We start from the raw sequence: 26,882 nt of genomic DNA, 5'->3' as shown, positions 1-26,882 counted from the left end.
CCTTTCAACCTTCAGAGTCTTCAGGTACTGACTCCTCCAGGAAGCCTTCCCTGAACCCCAAAGTTTCTCTTTCTTTCTTTGCTTCCAAGGTTATCCTATTATATCAGAGTGCTAGCCTTCTAACTGAGATGGAAGTCACTGTGGGGCTTCTGCATCTGACAGTGTTCCGGCCCAGACAGCGCTTCACGGCTGTGCTGCCCATGCACTGGGCAGGGGCTACTGACAGCAGGGCGCTCCATGGTCAGCACCATTATTCACTGTGGCTTTGAGTATAGATGGGTCTCACTGTGTGAGAGCAGAGTTGTGTCCTCTTGCTTGAGATGCTTACAGTAGCACCTATCTGCACGAGCCTTTCCCACTACATGGCTTTCCTAGGTACGTGTAAGAGGAGCTTAAATGTTGTAGAATAGTAAAACTGCCTCTCCTACGAGACGCCAGTTCATCTTATTCCACGCCTATAGGACTCTCAGAAGTGGGCTGAGAAGTGGGCAAAGAGGAGGGACACGTCCTCTGATGCGACTAAGGACTTTAATTGCAAGCAGCTCCCCTCCCCCCTGCTTGTGTCAGGCGCTGGAGTGACTCACGCTGGTGGCACAGGGATGGCTCAGACCTCTTCCCTCCCGTGGTGGAGTTTCCGAATCAGTCTTCATGAATCCTGTCCACTGCACTCCTCATTCTCATGGAGACCCTCCAGCAGCTGCACAGCTCAGAGACTACGGGATGTCGCCTCTATAACCTTCAGGGTCTCCCAAGGTTACATGTCTTAAATATTGGCCAGTTATCAGAGTAGTTGAGTGTATGTCTCCTTTGAAAACCCTTTTGAGCATTTATATTCGTATCTGAAAGGATGGAGGAGAAGACAGCTTGGAAAAAGCTTTTTATTACAAATAAAAAGTCTATTCATACTCTACCTATGATTCCAATGATTGTTCATGGAATCATAACAATAAAACAGGGCTGGAGACATGGCTTATTTGGTAGAATGCTTGCCTACTGTACAGAAGTACCCGGGTTCAATCACCAACACTACGTTAAATGGGCGTGAAAGTGCACATCTGCAGTCTTAACACAGGGAGGTGGGTGCAGGGGACCCAGAAGTTCAAGGTGGCCTTGCTGACTAGTTTCTGTCAAGTTGACACAAGCTACAGTTATTTGGAAAGAGGGTGCCTTCATAGAGAAAATGCCTCCATCAGATTGGCCTGTCAGCAAGTCTATAGAACATTTTCTTGGTTAATGATTGATGAGGGAGGGCCCAACCAGCTGTAGGCACGTGGTTCAGGGTTGTATAAGAAAGCAGGCTGAGCAAGCCATGGAAAGAAGTCAGTGAAGAGCACTCCTCTACGGTCTCAGCGTCAGTTCCTGTTTCTAGGTTCCTGCCTCAAGTTCCTACCCTGACACCCATCAGTGATGGGCTGTAAACTGAGATAAACTCTTTCTTCTCTTTTGACATGCCTTAATCACAGCAATAAAAAGCAAACTAATGTAGTCAAACCTTAGCTAAATAGTGACTCTGAGGCCAGCTTAGGCTACATGAGACCCTATCTCAAGTAAAACAATTCCCCAAATGAAAACAACGGATGCTGCTGGGTTTAAGCTAAGATTGACCACAAATTATGATAAGTACTTGAGATTTGATGGTTTCCACAGCACAACCTAACATAGCTTATTGGACTTTTATGTCTCAGGTCACCTTCCAACCACCTGTATAGTAGATAACATTTTCATTTTTCAGAGAAAGAGGACTGTCAGCAGCACACTCAAGCTCCTAAGTGGCTGATTGTCAGCTTCTCAGTAGGATGGTAGCTGGGGATCTTCACTAAGACCCAGTAACTAATATTAAATACCTAATATAGTCTGCAGACAGTTCAATTACAGGCTTGGTTAACTATTCCCTTTCTGTACCCACAAAGTCTTAAAGAGTCACAACAAGAAGTGGCTGGGGACCCTGAATCCCCAAGAAGCAACTCAGGCTTGTGCCCATTGTCCCAAGTGTGGACTTACTGAAGGGCCGTGGGTGATCCGGTTGGGACTTTGTTGGAGAGCAGTAGCCTGCAGTGCTGAGAGTGGAGTCACTGGCCTTGCAACAGAAACAAAAGATCTTGGCTGCCATGTGCTGGCGGTGTTGGGAGGGGGAGAAGGTATAGGATGGCTGCCTTTGCAACTCCAGTCCCAGAAGCCCATTGTTGTTTAAGCAGTGGGTCACACTGGTCTCCTCCCCACCCACTCTCAAGCCACTTGTGACTCCTGCGGCCTCCCGGAGGTCACCCGTCCAGTTCCACCACTCTGAGGGCCAGCCCTTCTTCAGTGCCCAGAGTTCACCTGCAATGGAAGGGTGACAAGCTCTGGTGCTCCTCCTTCAGCCAGGGATAGGGGTCATTCCTTAGAGCTCACTGGCTGAGCTTTCTCCTGAATGAGCCCAAGGCGACAGTTGACATATGTCCGTCCCTTCTTTGCCAGGTCCGTTGACAGCAGAACCAAAGCACATGCAGCCTGTGCACAGATTTTTGGCGAGTTATCTTCTGCTTGCAAGGATGCTGAGTGGGCCTGCAGGACCTGAGACTGCTTCTCATTAGGAAAGCAGGAAGAACAGTGTAACTCAGAGGGACATGTGCCTGTCCACAGCTGCTGTGATGGTGACGGTAGATGCCCACGAGCAGACTCTGCTCACTGTCCCCTTTTCCCATGGGCCTCATTGGTTCCATTTTATCCCAGTTGGGCCTAGGTCTGAGGGAGCAGCATCATGAAGTTCCTTCAAGTCCTTGTCTCACTGCTAATTGATGTGTGACTGTGGGCTAGCTCACGCCTGTCTCTGGCCTGAGGTCCACGTCTGCAAGAGGGATGGTTGGATGGGTCATCTTCCCAAGGCTCCGATGACCCAAGGTGGTGAGTCTACCGTATTCTAATCTCCTTTCTCCCTTCCATGTCCTGCTTTAGATCCCTCCTCCCTACAACAAAGACCTTGTTAGAGAAAAAGTATCAGGTTGGTTGGTTGGTATGGGAAAGGAATTTATAGGAAGATACCCTTCATGACTTTATTAGGAGAAATGTCATGAGGTGAGGGAGCCTTAGAAAGGGGACAGTACATTCCATCAGATACTTCATGGTAAGGAGAGAGAAGAGAGAGAGAGGAGAGAGAGAAGAGAGAGAGAGGAGAGAGGCTTCCCTTTAAACCTGGAAAGAAGCTTAATTGAGAGGGATGACATAAGCAAGAGAGACATAACTGCCATGGACAATGTGAGGCAGGGAGGCCTAGAGAAGAAACCTTTAGAGAAAACTCCCCTTAACAAAGGAGAACAGGTGACTCTTACACCCTTTTAGGGGGAAACAGGAGAGTCTGCACTGTGTGATTTAGGTTAGCACAGTCTATGTGACAAAACACATGAAAATGCCGGGTACTGGGCAAGATTAGAAATTATGTAGTGTCAGACACAGCATGACTTACTAACTCTCTGGATCAGAGATGCGGTAGTGGGGGTGTCGGATAGAGGTTGAGAGGGTAGGAGTGGACAGGGATGTGGCCTCTCATAGTGACCAGAATTTTAAAGGTTCAGGCCCATGATCTCACAGCCCCCACTCTGGAAATTTCCATCATAGTTGTTGAATGCCAATCACAACACCCGAAGTCTCTTTCTTCTATGGTGTCATTGTTGGACTCTGGCTTCACCCCTGCCTTCCCAGTCTCCTTCCCATCTCCTCCCCTCCCCACCCTGGGTTATTGCATTGGCTGTGACTGCTTTCTTACTCCCTCCATTTGGTCTTCCTTGAATGAGTCAGATCATGTCACTTCTGTTCACAACCTGCCAGTAGCCACCATGATGGCTAATCTTGGCTGCCAGCGTGACATATTTGAGAAACAGAACCCTGATTAAGGAATTGCCCCCCTCATTCTGGCCTGTAGGCATATCTGCTGGGGCATTTCCTTGTTATTTGACGTAGGAGGGCTGAGCTCCCAGTGTGTTCAGTGCCAGCCCCGAACAGGTGGTCCTCGGTTGTGTAAGAAAGCTGGCCTAACACAAGCAGGAGGCAGGAACCCAGTGAGCAGCATTTCTCCATGCTTGCTGCTTCAGTTGTCCCTGAAGAGTCCTTGCTTTGGTTTCCCTTGCGGATGAACTGTAAGTCTGTTAAAAATAAACTTCTTTTTCCCAAATTGCTTTTGGTTATGGTCGCTTATCAGAGCAATAGAAAAACAGAGTAGGACAGCCTACCTTACCGTGCAGGGTAAGAGCTCGGCCGCTTCCGAAGTGTGCAGATGCCTTCTCCTTGTCTTAGTCCACCTGATCAGTGCTGTCTCTGCTTCTTTCCCCTTCTCTGGGTCCCAGCGGCCAAGCACACCTGCTGCTCTTCCTCGGCTTCATCTGCCAGCAGTGTTTTTCCTACTCTCTGGTCTGCCGGTGGTCTGGTCTGCCGGGAGGGCGTGGGCACTCCCTCCCGCACTCCCGTGCTTCAAGCCTTTGCTTACAGGCTGCCTCTTCCGACCTTGTCTGGCCCTCTTGACTCACTTCTACGGTTCTCAGCCCCGTTTCACTTCCCACACCTTGAACTCCGCCTACAACTTAGTCATTTGTACGGGCTCAGACCTTCGTGAGGGGTCTCTGTCTCCTGTGGCGTTCTGAGTGTAGAGACATATTTCATGGACACTGGGGGAATGAACTTGGACTCATCCTGTCCCGGTCCTGGGCATAAGCAGGCGATGTCACCAGGAAGCTGCAGGAATCATTCTTAATTCAGGAATGCCACAACTAATCAGACACTGTCTTATCCACCTGCCAAGCTGGTTGCTGGTTTTGTGGATGACTTGTGGGGGTTACATTAACCATCTATTGGTGGGCTCCACGGTAACCCATCTGCTTTCTTGTTCCATTGGTCCCCCTCTGGGGGCGAGTCCTATTTATCATATCTAGAGACAAGAATGGAGGACCTGATGCCCCATTGCCCTCCTCACCACTATTCAAAGGATTCCAGTTTGCACATGTCTTCCGTCTGCCTCCCTATGCCTGTTGCCCTCCCCACCCCATCACTTTGGCACACCTGTAGCCAGAAGATCTGCCCCACGGCAAATCCGTTCCGTGAGCTCACAAGGGCCTCCTGTAAAGCTCTTCAGGCTCCGGCCCCGTAGACAGCACCTGTCCTGTAAGTGCTTTTGGCTCACTGCTATGCAGCTAAGGAACTTCCCATGGTGGTCCAGCCTGGTCTTTCCAGGGTTCCTCTGCACCTCTACGCCTGCCGTTCCTCCCCCTCTCTGCCCCACACTCCCTCCTTCCTCCTCACCGTCACCTCAGGAAGCTGTCCTTGTACTGAGTCAAGTCAGGTTCTGCTTTGTGGTCCTTTTGCGACCTTTACCTGTCACCGAACAGCATCTGCCTAGTCTCTAGCAGGTGCCCAGCAGTCTTTGCTGAATGCCATTTGGCTAAGTTAGAGGCGATTTCTGGTTATGTATTCTAAGCTGGTTTCAAACGTTTTGGCCTCCTGCTCCATCCTCCCCACTGCTGTGATTATAGATGTGACACATACCCAGTTAAAAGAGATGGGTTTAAAAAGTTGCTCAGCATATATATGTAACACTTTGTGGGTTCTAATCCATGGAATCAATCAGTCATGGATGAAAAGGTTCTCAAAAAGTGCATCTGCTAAGCATATATGGGCTTACTATTTCCTAAGCCCAGAATTTAAGAAGTGTTCCTATAGCACTAGGCATTATAAGTAACCTGAGATGGTTTAAACGGTGTGTGTGTGTGTGTGTGTGTGTGTGTGTGTGTGTGTGTGTGTGTGTGTGATGCAAATACGGTGACCTATTCATGGGTCTTGGGTGCCCATGTGCTTTGGTACCTAAGGCTGCTTTGGGTCCAGTCATCTAGGGTTACCTCGGGGACAAGTATTTATGGAGGATTTACTGGTGTCAAGCCCTGTGTGAAATCCTGAGGATCCAGAACAGGAGCAACATTTTTGCTTTCAGAGACAGGATGGATCACTATCACCTTTGACAGAGCAGGTGTCACTCAGGGCAGAGTGGGTGTCCCCTGCGTGTTGGTAGAATTAATGCCTGGAGCTTCTCTGTTGAGTGACACTTAACCCTTCCCAGTCCTCCTACCATCAATGGGTTTTACTCCCTACCTGTAAAACAGCCTCATTTGGGACTTTGCCATCCACGTGAATGGGGAGAGAACCAGTCTCAGAGTGAGGCGTGCTGACGTCATTGGCCATCGAGAGCAGGCCCTTTGGCATCTGAGGCCTGTTCTTTTGTCTCATCGGGATATATGAGGCAAGGTGGTGTCCCACTTTGTCATAGCGAACTAAGTCTCAGAAATGTGACTGGTCCAGGTGTCGCAGCCCAGAGGAATAGCTTGCACATACATCCTCTACCACAGAGCTAGTCTAGCTTAGCACCTTTGGTGTGGTGTTATGGGACGCCAGAGTCCATGCTGTCTACTGCCTCACCCTCCAGGGTGCTCAGGGCCATCTGGTACTCTGTGAGCTGAGGGTGGAGGTCTTAAATGTCTAGCTTCACCTGTAGATGGGCAGAGTGACATTTGGTCAAGCACACATATTTGACTTAAGTGGATGTGTGTGGGTTCTTAATTTCTATAGTATCTTGCTAGACGATCTTGGGCAATTTTTCCCTTCTTGAAGCTCAGCTAATCTGTCTGTACAGTGGTGGTGTAAAACCTGTCCAATGTGGAGGTCCTGTGGCATGAAGGTCTAAAGGCTTAGTATGGCCTCATTCATACTGTAGGTTGCTTATGTCACCAAAATATGGTGACACAGGAGACATATAGGCTGTTTGCTTGGATCACCCTTGCCCCCATTAGATGAATGTAGGAACCAAAGAGAACTTTTGTTTCCAATAGGCTATGAACCTGAGGTTTCTAGAGACCCTACAACACATTGGCCCCAATGAAATGAGGTCACTGAAGTCAATCCAGCAGGCTTCTAGAGTTGGGAGGGACCTTTTGGGGGTGATCACACAGGTGGGGAGCCAGGAGCCAGAAGGAGAAACAGTGGATGGAGGCCAAGGATGTATCGACTGCTGTTGATAGCAAGTGAATTGGTGTCCAGGAGTGTGGGGACACTGTCACCCTTTTAGTGCAGAAGTGAATTGGTGTCCAGGAGTGTGGGGACACTGTCATCCTTTTAGTGCAGAAGTGAATTGGTGTCCAGGAGTGTGGGGACACTGTCATCCTTTAGTGCAGAAGTGAATTGGTGTCCAGGAGTGTGGGGACACTGTCATCCTTTTAGTGCAGAAGTGAATTGGTGTCCAGGAGTGTGGGGACACTGTCATCCTTTTAGTGCAGAAGTGAATTGGTATCCAGGAGTGTGGGGACACTGTCATTCTTTAGTGCAGAAGTACATTGGTGTTCAGGAGTGTGGGGACTCTGTCATCCTTTTAGTGCAGAAAGACTTCCCCCTCCACTCTGAGGTCTCACCTTTAAGCTTCCCTCATCTGCTGCTGGCCAAGTGGATAAGAGCCTCTGAGGTCACAGAACTGAGAACTGGGGAATGTTGGTGATGGGTTCTGGACAGAACAATAGTTCTGGGAGGAGGGGAGCTGCCTGCCGACTTCTGCAGTGGTTTTCCCCACTACCCACTATGTATTAGGTTATGGGAAGGGGTATCGCCTGTCCTTGGATTAGTAGTCCAGCTAGAATTCCTTCTTCTGAGAGAACGTGACCTCTCAGAGGCCCCTGCCACTGGCCCACCTGCTCAGTTTCCTGTGTGAGGCCACTTGGACACTCCTTAACATGGCTGCCTTTCACTTCATGGCTTGTGTCCCTGTCCTAGGTTGGATATCTGTCACCCTGACTGAGCTAGCCAAAGCACGGTGCACTCGAAAAGATATGGCAGGGAAGGGACTGGGATTCAGGCTCAGAGTTGCCTTGTGCCCCAGGTAGTCACTGTTGCTGTGCTCATGTTACAGATTAGGAAACTGAGGCACAGGGCCAGGCCCGGTCTGATCTCTTGTTGTAGCCCCCCCCCCCAGGGAATGTCTGTCATGTCTGCCATTGCCACTTCCCTGTTCTGTCTTGGCCTCTGTGCTGTGTCAGGAATAAGCTCAGAACTGGATGGAAGAAAGACAGACGGTCTACATGGACAGAATGAGGCCCTTTGGATAACTGGGATTATCTCCACCTGGAGTCACATATTAGCATGCTTGTCTGTATACAGTGTGAGGTAATGTGCTCCCAGACTTCAGGAAATGGAGGAGAGGGATCCTCGGGTGAAAGGTCATTCTGCTCACACCACACACTTTAAACACTTGTGTCAGGAAATGAAAAGAAGGAAATAAATTCCCGATTCAAAGGAAAAGCACATGACTCAGTTGAGATGGCTCAGTAGGTACAGGTAATTGCCAGTAAGGCTGATGACCTGAGTTCAACACCTGGAGCTCCATGGAAGGATGTAACTAGTTCATTCAAGTTTTACTCACTCTGATCTGCACTTGTACACTCTGACCTGCCCTCTCTCAATAAACAAATAATGGAATGAAAATCAAAAGACAAACACAACAAAGTCACAAAGATTGCCTATAATGAAACCCAGAAACCACACTAGAGAACAAAAATAACAAAACCAAACTAATAAATCTTTGGCAAAAAAATTACAAACCAATAAAGTGGAAAAGCAGAAACTGAATCAACAAGTGACCTTTGTTTTTATTTCTGTAATAATAGCAATCTAGTCCAGGCCGTCCACACGCGGGGTCACTGAGCTCCGCACTCAATCCCTTCAGCAAGCAATCTAAATTTTCATTCACATGGGATCCTGTATGCCCTGTACCTCCTGACACCACCCGTCAGGGAGGGCACCACACCTTCTGGGCCATTCCTGCCCCAAATGGGAAGCTTGGCTCTGATCCAATGGAAATACCAGACAAGTGAACACTTGCGATGTGTGAATCTCATGGTGACTGCATGAATCCATGGCACTGGGTGAAAAAGCTCTGAGGCATTTTGGGGTAATTGATGGAATTTGAATAGGATTGTCTTAGTATAAGATGTTTCATTTCCTGGTGTTGGGGAAGTCTTATGCTAATAAAGCACTGTCTGGCCAATAGGAATCTAGATAGGTGGGGCTAGGAATCCAGGAGGATTCTGGGTAGGAGAAACACAAGAGAGTCAACATGTGACGCCATGGGAGTAGGACACCGGGAACTATTCTCCGGTAAGAAACATACTTAGATTAACAATTATGGGGTAATTACTTAAGGCAGAGCTAGCCAGTAAGAGACGAACAAGGCCAACAGCTTCATAATTAATACAGCCTCCTGTGTGTTTATTTGGGACTCATGCGGATCTAGAACCAGGCTGGCGCGGCAGAGCCCAGGCGACTGGCGGGGGGATAAACCAAATCGGCAAGCAAGGAAAAAGCTTCTCTTAACATCCTGGTACCTACTGGAGTTAAAGGAGGATGCCCGCTGTCTGTAAGAATTGCCCTATGAAGGATTTAGGGAAGCGGGCAGGATTCTCACTCTCAGATCATTCAGGAAAGAAGATTAAAAAATGATAAAGTGAACAGGAGAAATGTGTAAAACACGGGTGAATCAAAAGTTTTTCTTTCCCTTTCCCCCCCTTTTTAAATTTATTTTTCAGTTTAAATTTGTTGGACTTATGGTTTTCTTTGGTTTATGAATCCATTTCTCCTAGTGTATCTTCAACACTTGAGATTCTCTCTTCCATCTCTTCTATACTGTTGGTAATGCTTGTATCGGTAGTACCTGACTGTTTGCCCTGCCTTTCTTCAGATTGTGGTTTTTTTTATTGTCTCTATTTCAGTTTTTAACCCTTGCAGTGTTTGCATTGCTTCTTGCAATTTTCGGTTTATCTTTTCGTCCGTTTGTTGCCTTTTATGAATTTTTTGGTTTGTTCTTTCTTCCATTTCTTGCATTTTTTGGTTTGCTTTTTCTTCCATTTCTTGCATTTTTTGCTTTGTTTCTTCTTCCATTTCCTGCCGTTTTTGGTTTGTTTCTTCTTCCATTTCTTTAATTTTTTGCTTTGTTTTTTTCTTCCATTTCTTCCATTTTTTGTTTTATTTCTTCTTCCATTTCCTGCCTTTCTTGGTATGTTTTTTCTTCCATTTCTTGCATTTTTTGGTTTGTTTTTTCTTCCATTTCTTTGAGGGATTTTCCTATATCCTCTTTTAGGGCCTCTATCATTTTCATGAAAGTGGTTTTAAGGTCATTCTCTTCTGCTTCGTTCGCATTGGAATGTTGGAGTCTTGCTGGTGTGGAGTCTCTAGAATCTGATAGTGTCCTATTTGTTTTTCTGTTGTTGTGTTTTTGTATTGTCTTGTTCCTATCTCTTCTTCTACTGGGTGCAGAAAGGGCCCTTTACTGGTCTGGTGGTTAGGGGACCAGAGTTCCCTTTTGGTGGGTGCTAGCAAGTCCAATAATTTGGTGGTTCTTCTATTCCTTGTCCTTGGTCTGGTTCCATGGGTGGAGAAGAAGACCAGGAATCTGGGGTGCTTAGCCTCCCACCTGGTCCCCTGGACCCTTTGCTGGATCCTGTTATACCTGATCCTGTGGCCGGAACAGCTGCTCCACTGTTCTCCCTGGCTCCTCTGGTTTCCCTGTCTCGTTGGTGGGAGAGAAGTCATGGAGTCTGGGGTGTTTGGCTCCCACCGGGATTGGAAGCTCTGCGCAGTTCCCAGGCGATCCCCAGGCACTGGAACACAGGCCCAGAAGTAGGGCCTATTGTACCTGATGCCACCGCCGGAACAGCTGCTTTCATTTTTCCCCTCTTTATTTTCTATTGAGACAACTTTTCTAAGTAAATTTGAAATTATTACAAAAGCTATTCACAAAGTTAAGTTTTTTATAGGTTATTTAGAAGTGATAGTGTAAGAACCGATAAGATACTTACAAGGTATGGGGGAGGGACAAACAGGAGGGACACGTCCTCTGATGCGACTAAGGACTTTAATTGTAGGCAGCCCCCACCCCCTCTGGCTGTGTCAGGCGCTGGAGTGACTCATGCTGGTGGCACAGGGATGGCTCAGACCTCTCCCCTCCCGTGGTGGAGTTTCCGAATCAGTCTTCATGAATCCTGTCCACTGCACTCCTCATTCTCATGGAGACCCTCCAGCAGCAGCACAGCTCAGAACCCGTGTGATGATGCTGCCACTAGAACCCTCAGGGTCTCCCGATGAGGCACGGCTGGAAGGACCAGTGTTCCTGGCAGTAGCGGTTTAGATGTTTTTTAGGGTATCCTGTTTGTATGTTGTATGCAGTCATCTCTGAAAGAAGGAAAGCACGCTGTTGGGGAAGACCTTTGAGCTACACTGAATGGATGGCTGAGCCTGTATCCCTCTGGTTCCCAGATTCCATGATTTCCCTGGGAGCACGCCTGGCTTTGTTCTGCATGGTAGAGTCACTGACAACACAGTGTCTGGCAAAGCACAAGACATAGGAAACAGGAGACTTGGGCTCGTCCTGGCTTAGATGTGGATGATGTTTCAAGGTAGGCTGCTGCAAAGTCCCTTTCCCAGTGTGGATCTCAGCCTACCTGGGCATGGAATATTAGGGAGAGGTGGGGTGAGCCAATGAGGCTCCCCTCAGCTCCCCATTCTTGATTCAAGTAGAGCAGGTAGGTTATTGTATGAAAATTTACCCTTCAACAGACTCAAGTTTGCAACCCAGGCATGACTGACAGGTGGGTTCTACAGTGGGGAGGTGTGAGTGATCCTTATTTGTCAATGGCCCCTGGGGGATAGGGAGCTGTGTGAGGCCATCCGGACACAGGATAATTTCCCTTCAACACAGCTGCCTTTCTTCTCATGGTTTGTACTACTCAACTAGGTGGTACATTTGTTCTTCTTTGACCCAAAAACACGTCATCCTAACTGAGCTGTGCTCAGCCTATTATCATTTTCAGTTATTTCTCATTTGACATGAGCCTAGCTGGGTTTGGGGGAGAACATCAGAAAACAAACCCAGTGTGGACTTACCAGTCTGTGATTTCGTGTGTAGCCTCCAAAGTAGAGTTTAGGCAGAGTCACACAAAATGCACATTCAGGACCACACTGTGGTACCCAAAAGTGTGTGTGTGTGTATCTGTGTGTGTGTGTGTGTGTTTGTGAAATGTCCTGTCCTCCCAGACCAGCTCCTTCAAAGCAATGCCTAACTTGGGAAGTAGTGGAGCTAGATTCAGGCACTGCATTCTCCACAGCACCCTCTGGAGTGTGAACACAGCTAGCTCATATGCCTGTAGGGTCTGGCCATCAGGACAGAGCCCCCCTTCCCAGAGGCCAGTGTCAGGACCTCACTCTGGGACTCACCTTCAAAATCACTGCTGCTGGAAGAGTATCTCCTTTCTTGACCAGTGGGGTACTGTGCATTAGTGTGCTTGGGATTTTGTCTGTTTAACTCATTCTTCTGGGACTGCGAACCTGACAACGAGAATTCCATGGGGGTCATGTGGGAAGGCTTGGCTAGTCATTGAACTGAAAAAAGCAGCGCATAGGCAAATGTTGAATCTTGTGGGATTCAATCTGAATCTGTTCCTCCTTTAAGCAGGTGCTGAATTTAAAAATATCAACTGTTTTTCTATTTTTTAATGCAATGTATATCCATTACAAAAAGGAAAAATGATCCAACTCTTCTCATCCCAGATACTATCTTTCCCTAAGCGTATTTTAACATGGTTTATGGGATTGTGTGTCCTGTGTATGTGGTTCTCTTTTTGCATATGCAGTATAAACATTTTTCCTATGTCACTACATTAAAAAACAGTAGATGTGTGGTATTCTCTTTTATGAACAATTCAAGATTTATTTAACCAATGGGATATTGTGTGTTTAGACGTTTTTTTCTAATTTTACTAGTGCAAAGACTGACATGGATTGTATTTAAGCCTTTATGTACTTCTAGAATGGTGACAAAGAACTCCAGAGACAGGCTACGCTGTCTGGAGCAGGTGTGACAGCTTTGTCACTGGATGTGTAACTCGAGCAAACTACCCCTTCTCATGCTGCAGCATGGTGCATTTGTTTTGGATAATGGTGTCCACCACAGAGCTACTGTGCAGATTGAGAAGTGCTTGTCACATGTGCACTGTGGCACGGTGGGGATCTACATGCTACACGTGTGCAGGGGAATCCAAGATTACAGTGATACCATTTGGGGAGAGGTGTTTATTTGTAAGATTGTTTACTTCACTTTTATTGTGAAACTAATTTCAGAAGCCCTTTGAAAGCTCTCATGGTTTTCTGTATGTCCTGCCAGGTTTCTGTATGTCCTGCCATGAGGATTTTCCCCATCCTTTTGTCCTGTCCCATCTGTCTGTGGGGTGGTGATAGATAGATTTCCACCAGCACTCTGTGCCTGCGAGTCTTAGTTTTGCCCCATCTTGTTAATATAACACTCTTTTCTCTCTTTGAAATTGTTGATATTGACCCCTGTCTTTTCTGTCCTGGGCCATCAAGAAGGCTGTGATACAAACTGGAGGCCAGGACACTTTTTCTGTTTCTGTCTCATTCTCCTGTACAGAACCGAGGGGGTCTCATGTTTCCGAGGATGAAGATGAGAAGGAACGGTGATGTGACCTGGACTTTGACCATCAGAACTGCAAGGCTTCTTAGCAGAAAGCTTTGTCTGAGTCTTACTGAACCCACGCAGCTCCATTTCTTCCCCAGCTGCTACATCACTTTCCCCCACACATCCACGCCCCCCAAGTGTATTGTGAATATTTCCGTCTTACAGAATAGGCTAGCTGAGGCTAGCAGAGGTACAGATGGATTAAGTGACATGTTCAACCTCTGTGACAGAACTGAAACTCAAGGGGGCCCGTCAGATCTGAAGGCAGGGGGCTACTATTGTCCTACGGTCTTTGGCCTTGTTCTTCAAATTGCAAAGCACATCCAGATTTACCTGGAGACCACGCTAAAATCCAGTTTCTGACTCCACAGGTGTGTAACAGGGTCTGGAGATGCACTTCTTATTTTGAGACAGCTCATATATCCTGAGCTGACATCCAGCTCACTAGTAGAGAGTGACCTTGAAACTCTCCTCTCCTGGCTCTGCCACACCCTGTTTGTTTTAAATGTGGGGCTAGGATTGGACTCAAGGTTTAAGGCATACTAAGCGAGCCCTCTTATCAACTGAGCTACATCCTCAGCACCCAAAATGCATTTCAAGAAGCTCCCTGCTGATGTCTGTGCTGCAAGACTGCAGGCCACACTAGCTAGCAAGCTTGAGCTCCCTGACTCTTTTGCTTAGCCACCTGTCCTCCATCGCATTTTAGCCCAGAATTTTTTTCAGTTAAAAAATGAAGGATATATCTACAAATCCTACCCCCAACCCAGGGAACATGTGGAAGAGACGGTGAAAAGATTATAAGAGCCAGAGGATCGTGGAGTTGACTGTACGATTGTGTCTCTTAATAAAGTCAGAAGCTACATCCATAAAGTTTCCAATGTGACTATGCAAACACAAGCAGAACAAGGGAGACACCGACAGAAATGTTCCAGTGGGTGTGGGAGCCCAGACTCAGCTCTATACAAAGCAGACGACCAAGGGATGTGGAGAGATGGTGAGACAGTCTTCCTCAGGGAAGAGAACACACCGATTGGTTATTCAACACCAAACAGTCAGCCCCGAAAACATACACGTGACATTATACAGACTGAGCAGGTTGCACGTATGTATTTAGGAATATATATGTGTATACTCGATGCATGTAACAGTTAATGAAAGGGAGGCCATGGGTATGAAAGGGAGCAAGAAGGGTATGGGGCAACAAGGAGAGGTGAAAAGGACATAACTATATCATAATCACAAACCTAGAGGGTAATGTAAAGGAACTCGGGGGTCATTTCAGGAGGAAGGTGATAGTCCAGCCAAGAGGCAGGGTGTTCTTGTCTGATACCTACTGTAGGTTGGTTGCTGGTTCTCTTGGGTTTGGCTGGGAGTCTTGAAGCTCTCAATGACAGCTTGCTCACAGTCCCGGCAGCATGAATAGAATATCTTCGAGGCCAGGTTTTGATGAGTCGCTGTAGGAGATAAGAGAATGGATCTGCGTGTCAGCTACTTGTTAGAAGTTGTCACTCCCTGGGGTCAGAAAGTCCATGGCGATTCTTTCTAAGCTGTGGGGAGTGTGTGTGTGTGTTCATGTGTATATGTGGAGGTCAGAGGGCATCAGGTATCTGTGTGAATGACTCCTCACCTCAGGTTTTTAGATAGGGTCTTTCAATACCTTTCAAGACCTGAGGCTTGCCAAGTTGGACAGACTGGCTAGCTGGCAACTCCCCAGGGACCTTTCTGTCTTTTTATCCCCGGTGTTGGGGTTACAGACAATCTGTGCCATATTCCACTTTTTATGTGGGTGCTAGGGTCCAGACTCAGGTCCCTATGCTTGCATCTCAATATTTCACTGACTGAGCCATCTTCCCACCCAGAACCCTCTTTTTAAGGACATTTTTTTCTTGTTCTATACAAAAAATTCCTTACCCATAGAAAGGAATTGAAGATTTTACTCTGCCAGCTTTGTTTGCAGTGGAATCACTGATGTTGAATTTGTGCCCAGTTCACCAAGCAGGCCTGTTTCCTAGATAAACATAAGACCACAGCTGAAAAGTGCTTGTCCTTCATTATGTCTACACTTTAGCTAGGACCTGCAGCAGCAGCATCGTAACCCCTGAAGAAGCACACCATTGGTCATCAGGTTTCAGATAGTCCTGTGGTCTACCCCATTTCTAGGGACATGTTCTGGGTGGATTTCTTGGCCATCTAGAGCCCCTTCTTACTGTGTGGGAAACGGGAACGGCGGTGCCATTTTACAGAAGCAGAGTGTTAACTGGTGACTCCGTGGTAGTAGGTTTGCATTAAGTGTAGGGTCAGTGGCCACTTTATTCTGCTGTATTCTCCTCCAGAGCTCATTGCCACTAAGTTATTCTGACTCCCTGGTCCCACAGGAACATGGTAAGGAAGTGCATAGTCATGTAGGTTTAATTCCGGGTGTGGACATTTGCCATAGGCTTTGGATAAGCCCCTCAATGGTAAGAGGAAGTAAATCTGGGTGATCCCTCCAAAGATCTTTCCTGTGCTAATGGTACAAGAGTATAAAGTCTATTTTAGTTCCGAACTCCTTTTATATGTCAACTTCTTAAACCTCTAGATATGTCCCATTTGTGATCAGTGTCACACTTCCCTTTAAGGAATCGTTACTTTACTGTTGGTTAGGTGTCTGCCATCACACCCAATTCGCCATGGGAGGCCGCCTGCCTCGGGCACTTGTTTCCTTCTCTGACTGCTGTATTGGGCTTAGCTGTACATCTCTTGCATGAATTATTTCTGTAGTCACCTAACGGGTCTCCCTGTTTCTTTTACCATTAGGGCAAAAGATAGGATTCCCATGTTAATATGTCACACTTTTGCTCAATATCTCTGGTAGTAGCAAGAAATGGACATAATAGACGAAGAAATATAGTGTTGAAGAAAGAAATAGCAACCCTGCAATAGCAGACATTCGAGTCATTAAAACACAAGTTGGGGGCCAAGAGATGAATCAGTGGGTAAAGGTACTTGCTTCCAAGACTGATAGTCTGAGTTCAACTGGAAGAAGAAAACCAGTTCCCACAAGCTGTCCTCTGATCTGTACACACAGACAGACAGACACACACACACCCCAAAAACAGCATCCAAAAGAAAAATGTGAAGAGATTGATCAATAACAAACTCAACAGAAGAAGACAGTGGATCTGAGGGACTAAGAAGGACAATAGAAGTTGCGCACACAGAAGTAGAGAATGAAAGCATCGTTTAAAAGCGATGAACTGAGAGGTGCTGCACAGCCAACAGCTTTTTCATGTACAGCTCTGGCTGGGGCAGGGGTGGGCAAGGAGGCAGGGGAAGCAGCTGGAACACGGATGACAGACTCCTCCTCCCCAAGCTTGAGGAAGAACACTGACCCAACTCCTCAGAGTTCACCAAACATAAAAATGTAAAGTTACTCCTCAGCATGTAAAAGTCAAATAGCCAAAAACTAAAGGAAGTAATAAAAAATGCTTTAAACTTCAAAAGCAATCAAAATAAAAATCCAAAGTTTCAATTGCACAGAAGAGGAAAAAAAAAAAGACAACGTATTTTGCATCAGAAACAGTTCTAACTAGAAGACAGTGACATAACATCTTGAAATACTGAAATGAAAGTCCCAGAACATTGCTGGACATATCTTTCAATACTTACGGTGAAATAAAGGCATTTTCAAATAAACAAGGTAAGACTTTGTGCTCAGAAGACTAAGGCTATTAAAACACGCTAAAAGTTTATAAGAACATGATTGGGTTGCAAATACATTTCTAAAAAAGGGATGAACAGCAACCACCAACAAAAAAGACTTGTGTGGAAGCTTTATGTAAAATCTTCCCCCTTAATCTCTCCCCATAACAAGTCTTTGGTGGGTTTTGTTTCTCAGATAAAAGGTCAAAGTTCTTACCTGTGATGCTCAACCATCTCAAAAGCTCTCTGCCTTCACCTCAGGTTACTTCTCAACTAGTTCCATCATCTGCCTTCACCTCAGGTTACTTCTCAACAAGTTCCATCATCTGCCTTCACCTCAGGTTACTTCTCAACTAGTTCCATCATCTGCCTTCACCTCAGGTTACTTCTCAACTAGTTCCATCATCTGCTTTCACCTCAGGTTACTTCTCAACAAGTTCCATCATCCACTTTCATCTCCGGTTACTTCTCAACTAGTTCCATCAAGGCACTTGGCTGCTTCAGTAGCTAAAACCCACCAAGCTCCCAGCTCAGGAATTTATGCTTCCACCACCCCCTGACTGGAAGGCTATTCTTTTTCTTTTCTTTTCTTTTCTTTTTTTTTTTTGGTTTTTACGAGACAGGGTTTCTCTGTATTGTTTCGGAGGCTGTCGGTCCAGCCCGGCCTCAAACTCACAGAGATCCGCCTGCCTCTGCCTCCCGAGTGCTGGGATTAAAGGCGTGTGCCACCATCGCCCGGCTGGGAGGCTATTCTTATTGTCCTTCCTCTCAAGTTTTTGCTTGGATGTTAGTTTTCCCACTAACAGTTCCTGTGTCTACCACATTGAAAACTGAATCTTTTACTTGTAGTCCCTGCTCCCACTTTTCTGCCACTTTCTGACTCAGACTCACTGTGTTTAGTATGCCTTCCTTCAGTGGGTCACATCCCGGAATAATGGACTTGGTTCGTTGCTCTTTTCTTAGCGCTGGTACACCGTATAACGTGGAAGGTGCGTAAATGATTGCTGAGTGAATGAGCCAGCGTCACTTCATTTTTGCCTGGGGTTGTAAGCTCTAGGGGAAGTAATCTTTGTTTCAGGAGCATCATAGCGTGTTTACTTGTGAGAACTGTTTTCCTTCCACCGTTGTTCAAATTTACTGTGTGTCGGTGCTCCCCATTTTGACCAGTGGTCCTCTCATTCAAGTGGACTCCAGAGCCAGGCACCTGTCAGCCTCCTACAATCCCTGACACTCATCAATCTTTGGGCTTTGATTTCCCAGACTCTTCTCAATCTGTCTGTTGCTAACTGTAGCCATTTCCCCTCACCAAAGCCATAGTCGCTGTAACTGTTACCTGGACCACTGCTCCACCCTTCTCTTTGGCTTGTTCCCCCCACCTCAGGCTGGAGTTACACAGTCAAAGTTAAATCTCTTCAGACTGTGTGTCTCTGGGTTTTCTCACCACACTGTATCCGGCAGAGAGTCTGTAAGGGCAGTTCCCCTATTCACACTTCTGCTTAAGGAACCCATCCACACAATGTTCTCTGAAGCCAGAGATGGCTCAGCCTCATGCCTTTGCTCATGAAATGCTATCACTCAGCCCAGGAGTTACAGGAAGCTGCCTCTTAGCCTTAGGATGCGCTTTCACGGCCCTTCCCCACCCCGCCTGCCACGTGTCTCATGTCACAGTCTGTTACCGCATAGTGATTGCCTAACGTGGCCTTTGCTACATAACCACACGTTGAAAACACTGTACTGTAAATGGCTGTTTGGTTGTCAACTATGTGGACAGTAGGCCCTGAGTGTTTTCCTATTTAATATATATTTTGAGAACCGACTATGTGCCAGGTACTGTTTGGTGTTGGATATTCAGCAATGAACAAAACAAAGATGGGCAAGTGTCCTACTTCCCTGAAGCCAGGGTGACAGGTTCTTCATGCCCCATCCTTATTTCCCCTGTCCTCAGTACACACCCTGGTAGTTTGCAAATATTTGAACAAACATGGACCTGCCTTTCCATTCTCCCATTTGATTTTTAGCTTTTTGCACATCTCATCCTCATGGTGAGATACATGCAACAGGACAGACACACATGTCTTTATAGTGTGGGGCCCTTGGACCAGATGGGACACCTTGTCGTGAGATTTACTCCATTTCCAATCATCTTTTTGGATCTGCTGCCTGTATTTTTGACAAGATCTGAGCTCTGGTGTAGTTCGCTGAGCTCCCTTCCATGGATTTGTTTTCCACGATTCAGAGCAATAGCTGGTGTTAAATGGTTAGATCTTGTGTTTTGGATATGCATCCTTTAGAAAACACTCTTGCCATTAATCCCTCTCATGTTCTGCTAATTGTTTTGCTTTCAATTTTCTTCACTTATCCAGACACTCGCCTCATTTCTACAGATGCTTTGTTCCATGTTGCTTTGCACATGTGACCTATGGAAGTGCTTTCCAAGGACAGGAACACATAGGTCTGACCAGCACCCATCCCAAGTCAGCCTGAAGAATCCCTGGTTGGACTTGTGCTAGCCTGGTGGCCTGTGTGCTTAAGGGAGATTGTGACACTTTGGCTTGGGCTCTCTGAAACCCTCATGAGCACACACTAAGTCTTGTTAAATCACAAAACATAGTCACTTCACTTAGTGACATCTGTGTCACTTAGTGAAGTGACGTGGCCTCTTTTAGATACTACTTGGTTAAGTTATTTAAGACTTTGCACAGGCATACTGTTCTTTTCAACTGATTACACTATGATCTTTTCTGTTCATCATTGTCTGCATTACACTTAGCTGAAAACACAGCTCCTTCATACTCATACTCTCACTGTATATTCTCATTTACTTAGTAAATGCTGAAAATTTCACCACATGATGTGGAATTATCATGGCTATTGTTATGAACTAGGTTTTGCTTCTTGTTTTTGAGACAGGGTCTCACTGTGTAGCCCTGGTTGGCTTGGGATTTGCTATATAGACTAGGCTTGACTTTGGACTCATAGAGATTCTCCTGATTTTGCCTCCCTAGTGTTGAGACTAAAGCCATGTGCCAACTACTGGCCTATGATGAACTTTGGATAGTAAAAACCAGGGTATTTCAAGAGGGACACTAAACACGAGAGGAGAAAACCCAAAGTACCAAATCCTCCACACAGGGCTTCCTTGACCCGCATTCTCTGGCAAGGAAAGCAAAGGATCAAAGCGTCTGAAACCTACTTTCTTTGCCTCTTTCTTTCCCCACCCAACGTTTTCTTCATACCCACTTGCACTTTTTTATAGCTCTCTGTGGCTGCCCACTCACTTCAGGGGCCCTCTTTTCTATAATAGCTCAGCAATAACACACAACAACCCTAAAATTTCTATGCCAGATGGTGGGCTCAATGAGGAGGGATTTCAACCCCAGAAAAGAGTTGGCAGAGTGCAAATATTTAGACTTTTCTCAAATTTCAGAGCAGTAGAAAGTTACTGCACCTAATTCAAGCTTTGATTAGCCATTGACTGCCCAGAATTTCATATCTGTGCTGATATATGTATCTAATACTTGACTATCAATGATGGGGAAAAGTATTAAAAAACAGGGTGGAAAAGACCAGGATATCCAAATAACTAATTTTTGTTATGTCTGAGGACAAGGACTCAGAGTCACAAATGGAATGAAAATGAGTCAATATATCAAAACACTTTCAAGGAACAGTCTGGGGTAACTAAGAATTTTAGTGTATACTGTATGTATGTGTGTGTACATATATACACATGTATGTACATATGCATAATATATATATATGTATATGGCTCAGATCTAATATAGGATATAGTGGTTTGAATAGGAATGGCCCCCAGAGGTTTATAGATCTGAATGTTTGGTCATTAGAGAGTGACAATACTAGAAGGCATGGTCTTGTTGGGATAGGTATGGCCTTTTTGGAGAAAGTGTGTCATTAGGGGTGGACTTTGAGGTCTCAGATGCTCAAGCAAGGCCCAGTGTCTCTCTCTTCCTGCTGCTCGAGGATCAAGATGTAGAATTCTCAGCTGCCTCTCCATCACCTGTCTGCCTGTGTGCCACCATGCTTCCCCCACAATGATAATGGATTAAACCTCTGAAACATAAGCCAGCCACAGTTAGACACTTTCCTTTATAGAAGTGTGGTCATGGTCTTTTCACAGCAGTAGAACACTGGCTAAGACATAGAGCCCTGAAATGCTGCCTAGAAATGATGCTGTAACAAAATGGGCGACTCCTGAGATTAAAACTCCTCCTCTTTAAGAATGTGGAGTCTGTTTGTAAAGGGACTTATTAGCAGCAAACGTCTATTGGAGGAGCGAGTATACTGTGTCAGAGGACATGGTAGCTTTCCACTACCACCTGGCAGTGCTCCCCGGAGGAGACTGAGACGCAGTGCTTTCCTACCTGTCCAATAGGCCTGTGCAGTCTGGAGGGGCAGTGCAAATGCTCACTTGTTGGTGAGGCACAAAGGCTCTCGGGCTGGGCACCGGTCTTTTCAATGCTACCCGGGTTAATCGTTCTGTGCCGACTCCCCGTACCTCTAGTGGGCTGTGTCTTCTTACACAGTCTGAAGGACTATAGCTCTAGCTGCATGCTGTTGCACTCTCCAAGTCTTTACCAGGCAACTGATGACAGGGAGTTTTGTCTGTCTACTCCTCTTCAGAATTTTAGGAAGACCATCAGCACACTTAGTAGAATGTTATTTGGAAAATAAGTCCTTTTCTGAGGCAGGGTCTTATGTAGTCGAAGGTGACTTTGAACTCTCTATATAGCCAGAAATGACCTCGAATTTCTTATCCTTCTGCTTCTACCACCCAAATGCTGGGATTCAGGTGGGTACCGCCATTCCTAGTTTATGTAGTACTTGGAATGGTACCCATGGCTTCACGCAGGCCAAGCAAGCATTCTACCAGCTGAGCTACAGATCTCAATAGGAAATATACAGAATGTATAGCTCCCTATAGCCTCAGCTTTTTGATCTGTAGAACGGGAAATAATGTCTATGGCAAAGGGGTGATGGAAGGCGGCCAGCACAGCTTTCTGGTGCACTGAAGCTTCAGTATGTACAACGTTGCTAGTGCTGAGGGCGTGTGCAGGACACAGAAGGCTTTCATGCAGTACTGTGGGCCACCTCTAGATGGGGGCATGAGTCAAAGAAGAGGCCCCTGACTTGTCCCTAGGAGTTGTGAGCTTCAGGTCTCTGGGGACCCCAGAACACACTGACCAAATGAACCAAGGTCACTGAAGCCCGTGGAATTCTAGAGCTGGAGAAGTCATTTAGGGTCAATCATCTGTGGCGGGAACATGGACACCAGAGAGGGAGACGGAGGGTGGAGGACCAGGAGGGGTGACAGTGTGTGTGTGGTGGTGGTGGGGGCTGCCACCCCTTCAGGGCAGAAAGGTCACCCCTCCCACTTTTGGGCCTTACCTTTGAGCCTCACTCACTTGCTGCTGGCAGAGAGGACAGGAGGCTGTGATGTCACAGAGCTGGGAACCAGGGAATGTTGGTGACAGAGGTTCTAGACTGGACCATAAGTCTGGGAGCAGAGAGATTATTGCTATCTGTTGCCCCTCCCTATAGTGGTCCAGCCCTCTGTCGGTGATGCCAAGCTGTTGGTGATGCCACCATCGATGTCCTTCAGGGCACCATAGTGCAAGTTGTCTCTGTGAGCTACCTTGAGGGTGCCAGGCCAGAAGGGGGCACCACAGTACTAGGTGCAGAAGGACTGGGACAGGGTCTGTCTCCTGATGTCTCTGGCTAGTAACCTCAAGCAGATGGACTTGGTGCTTCAGTCTCTTCTTCTGCAAAACAGGAATAATGGTTATGCGTTCTCCATATATTTTCAAGATGAGATGGCACCAGAGTGGTGAACACTGGGAAGGTGCCTAGATACTGTAGTAACTATTCCATGGATTGGGAGTGGTGACAACATGTGTAAAAGTGACATTATTTTGCAATCTATCCTCCAGAAAAAGGGGAATTGATTTCTAGTGGATTTCTGCAAAATTTCTCACCCTTTGGGGTGGGCTTTTAGTTCCCTCACTTGGAACACCCTGGTGTTATTTAGGGAAGTCACATTAGGTTAAAACCCTCTCTTGGTGTTGTCCTTGGATGCACGTCAAGGTCATGGTACAGCAGAAGGAAAAGAAAACAAAAGTAACCCACTGTTGGGGTTGTATGTTAGTGGGTGATGAGGATGAAGCAGCTCTTAAAAGCAGTAATATGGAACAACACTGCTCAGGGGCGGCACTAACGGAGTCTCAAGTCCAGCTACCAATCAGATTCACCCACACCATTGCTGAAACTCAGACTGTTAGGGGTCCTTTCCAGATAAGTCAGAATCTTAGGAATTCTAGAGATGGGGCATTGCTTTGGCTTCAAAGCTTTCCTGGGGTCTGGGGAGATGGCTCGGTTGATAAAGCACTTACTATGCAAGCATGAAGACCTGGGTTCAATTCCCAGGACCTCTGTAAAAATGCTGATGTGGGTATAAGCATCCACAGATATATAGATACAACCTTCTGAGCCTCTCTTGTGCTGTTTGTGTACATATGGTTTCAGGGCTGACCCCCTTGTACTGGGTAAACAATTAGAGACTCATCATCTCTAGGGAAAGCTAATTGTCCCTCAAAAACCATTAGTTGCCTGGGAAAAAACCCCACAACAACTTAGTACTGGAATTTATTAACTCAAACTGTTTTACTTAAACCAAATTCTGGATGTGGTGGTGTGCATCTTAAACCTAGTATTGGGAGGGTGGAGAAAGCGCTTACTGCCTAGTCTAGCTTGTCTTCTGAGATCCGGCCGATAGAGACCTTGCCTCAAGGGCAGCCGATAAACTGAATGTGATGTTACATGACTTTAATCCCAGAGCAGGCAAATCTCCATGTTCAAGGCCGGCCTGGACTACACAGGGAGAACTTGTCTTAAAAACGGTGAACAAGTAAACAAACAAATGAAGGCCAACAACAAAACCCCAAAGCCAAGGTAGATGCTGTTCCTGGGGAGGACGCCTGTGTCCTCTGGACACACAGCTACACATACACTAAAAAAAAAGCACTAAATTACACCATGGCAACCACCTGGTGGCTTTCAGCTGCAGGCTGTTTCTTAAATCCCTGGAGGAGCTTTAGAAAATGCCTGTTCTGCACCTAGCTCTGTGAGATCACTATGTGTGTGTGTGTGTGTGTGTGTGTGTGTGTGTGTGTGTGTGTGTAAGAGTGTAGTGGAATCCAGGTACCAGTAGGTTTAATAGTTCTTCAGACTACATAGAAATCTTGGCTCATAGAATAGCTTTAAATTTTATTTTATTTATTTTTGTCAGTTTCACACATGTATAATGGGTTTTGATCACATACATCCTCCATCGTCATCCTCCTAGTACTCATGAGGAACCTCCTTCTCCCTCACAGTTTGCCATCCTACTCCCATGTTTTTCATTCTTTTAGTTTTTGTGACTTACTGAGTTTAATTAAGACTGTTTACATGAGCATGGATTGGGGTTATTTATTAATAACTGGCTACACTAACTAAAGAAGATGACTCCTCTATCCTCTGGAGCCTCCCCCTCTTCTGTGAGGGAGTGTTGAGGGCCTTGCACAGACAATGCAGCTTCTGTGAGTTCACGAGTGCAATGAGTGTGTCATGTCCAGGGTTTTTTTTTTTTTTTTTTTTTTTGGTTTTTACGAGACAGGATTTCTCTGTATTGTTTCGGAGGCTATTGGTATGTCCAGGGTTTTATAGCTCCATATCTACTGTCTATGGGTTCTTAACATCCTTTCTGTCTCCTTCTCCCATGCTGTCCTCCCAGCCTTGGAAAGGGTGACACAGACGTCTTATACAGGCCTCAGCACTCAGTAGTCATGTACCCTGAGAATTTTGACAGGTTATGAGTCTCGGCATTGATTATTCCTCACACAACAAGGAATTTCTCTGACTAAGGTTGGGAGCAACAATAGTCAGTGGGTATAAGTATAAATATATAGAAGGCAGTTTGACAATAATCTGTTCGCGTTGGTGGCGCACGCCTTTAATCCCAGCACTTGGGAGGCAGAGGCATGCGGATCTCTGTGAGTTCAAGGCCAGCCTGGTCTACCAAGGGAGTTCCAGGACAGGCTCCAAGACAATACAGAGAGACCTTATCTCGAAAAACCAAAAACCAAACCAAACCAAAACAAAACAAAACAACAATACTAGGTTCTTCCCTAAGCATCTTGACCACCTTTTGGTTACATTTAGATTAACTGGTATGAATTCCCTCAAATCCAATCCCAAAGAAAGTAGTTCTCATAGCAATTTCCATTAACCTTGAATCAGGGGGCATAATCAATGACAAGTTGACTGGAATTAGCCATAGAGATTTTGGAGGACTCAGGATTAGTACTATAGAGAGGCACAGGAAAGAGTAGGGAGGGGCTTTGAGATATTCATGGGACCATTTCCAGCTGGGAAGCATGGAGAAAAAGGGTTGGCTGGCCGTTGCTCCACTGACTGCTTTATTGATCTCTTAGGCTTTTACCCAATATCTGACTCCCAAGTATTTATTAATAATGAAACCATTTATATAAACACTTCAAAAGTTGGTGAAAATACTGACAAAAAAATCAAAGCCTCTATTACTGGGAATTGGGACATTGCCTTCTGTTAGGGGTGTGTGATAAGTCTGCTTCTTTCTCCTTGGGTCTGGGAGAGGATTGGCTAGAAGTCTCTTAGATTGGTTTGGTTCAGGCAGTGAGTAGTGAAATCTTGAAATAAGTCACCGTCAGGATCAGTGGCAGCTTTGACTCAGGCCTGGGGATGGATCTCCTGGCTAGAATGCCTATTATCTATTAACTTTCTGTTCGACTTTGGTCATAGCTATTAACTCTTCTAATCTTCAGTTTCCTGTTGTTTAGAATGCAAATAATCAATGGAGCTAACATGAGGGACAAGATAGACCAGTCTCGAAAAGTTGTGAATGTAGACCCTGGGAGAGGAGACACACTCAATACACACTGTTACTATTGCTGTATTAGTTACAGCCAAGAGCTGTGTTAGTTACTGTTTTCTTTGCTGTGACAAAGAACTTGACAAAATAAGTTTAATGGAAGAAGGGTTTATTTTGGATCATGTCGTGAGGTTAGGATCCATCGCGGAGGGGAAGGCATGGCTTATGAGATGTCGTGAGGTTAGGATCCATCGTGGAGGGGAAGGCATGGCTTATGAGACAGAGGTGTCTGGTCACACAGTCAGGAAGCAGAGATAGATGAGTGCTGGTGCTCAGCTCTGATTCTCCTCTTTTCATGCAGTTCAGGATTCCAGTCCAGGTTTGGCACTAACCACATTTACAGTGGATTTTCTCACCCCAATTAACTGACCTTTAGAGCCATCCTCACAGACATTCCTAGAGGTTTGTATCTGGATCCTGTCAAGTTGTTAGTACTATCATGAGAGTGAGGGACAGGGATTGTAGGAGAAACTGTGGCCAGCCTACCCAAGTCACAGTTGCCCCGCCCCTGGTGCCCGCCCAGGCCAGCCCTCATAACATGCCCATGTGCGGCAGGCACTTTCTCCCTGAGCCATGCCTGCCTCTGTGCCCAGAGACTGCTGAGGAAGAGACACCTGACCGGAGACACCAATGAGGAAAACACAGCGCGGCAGAGTCAGCTGCCTGAGCCAACACGACCTTGGGAAGGGGTATAAAGGCAGGCCTAAC

The 26,882-nt window shown here is 46.2% G+C and overlaps 1 protein-coding gene across 4 annotated transcripts; it reads right to left on the bottom strand.

Annotated features, from left to right (window-relative positions):
* Positions 1–511: 511 nt before the first annotated feature.
* On the bottom strand, positions 512–22,701 carry Tex48 (testis expressed 48). 4 transcript variants are annotated; one of them, XM_040757340.1, is made up of 5 exons: positions 22,616–22,701; positions 15,437–15,533; positions 14,860–14,979; positions 12,268–12,378; positions 512–839 (listed from the first exon to the last, which is right to left on the bottom strand). In XM_040757340.1, the coding sequence occupies exons 2-5, from the start codon at positions 15,438–15,440 to the stop codon at positions 739–741; spliced, it is 336 nt and encodes a 111-aa protein (XP_040613274.1). In that variant the 5' UTR covers positions 15,441–15,533; positions 22,616–22,701; the 3' UTR covers positions 512–738. The 4 variants fall into 4 exon arrangements, with proteins under 4 accessions (XP_040613274.1, XP_040613271.1, XP_040613273.1 ...); XM_040757337.1 differs by lacking the exon at positions 512–839 and adding an exon at positions 10,893–11,226; XM_040757339.1 differs by lacking the exons at positions 512–839; positions 22,616–22,701 and adding exons at positions 10,893–11,226; positions 21,726–22,196.
* Between the last annotated feature and the right edge of the window lie 4,181 nt (positions 22,702–26,882).

The sequence above is a fragment of the Mesocricetus auratus genome, unplaced genomic scaffold, assembly GCF_017639785.1.
Source record: "Mesocricetus auratus isolate SY011 unplaced genomic scaffold, BCM_Maur_2.0 Super-Scaffold_100014, whole genome shotgun sequence".
In the NCBI taxonomy this organism is placed as follows: domain Eukaryota; kingdom Metazoa; phylum Chordata; class Mammalia; order Rodentia; family Cricetidae; genus Mesocricetus; species Mesocricetus auratus.
This window is presented reverse-complemented; position numbering and strand designations above follow the sequence as displayed.

Bases quoted from the DNA above. Each gene is read 5' to 3' on its own strand.
- Tex48 (XM_040757337.1), bottom strand. The intron at 12,379-14,859 runs GTAGGTATCAGA...TCTCGTTGTCAG, and splicing joins GAACCAGCAACCAACCTACA to GTTCGCAGTCCCAGAAGAAT. The intron at 11,227-12,267 runs GTGAGTCCCAGA...TCCTTCTTTCAG, and splicing joins CAGCAGCAGTGATTTTGAAG to AGATGACTGCATACAACATA.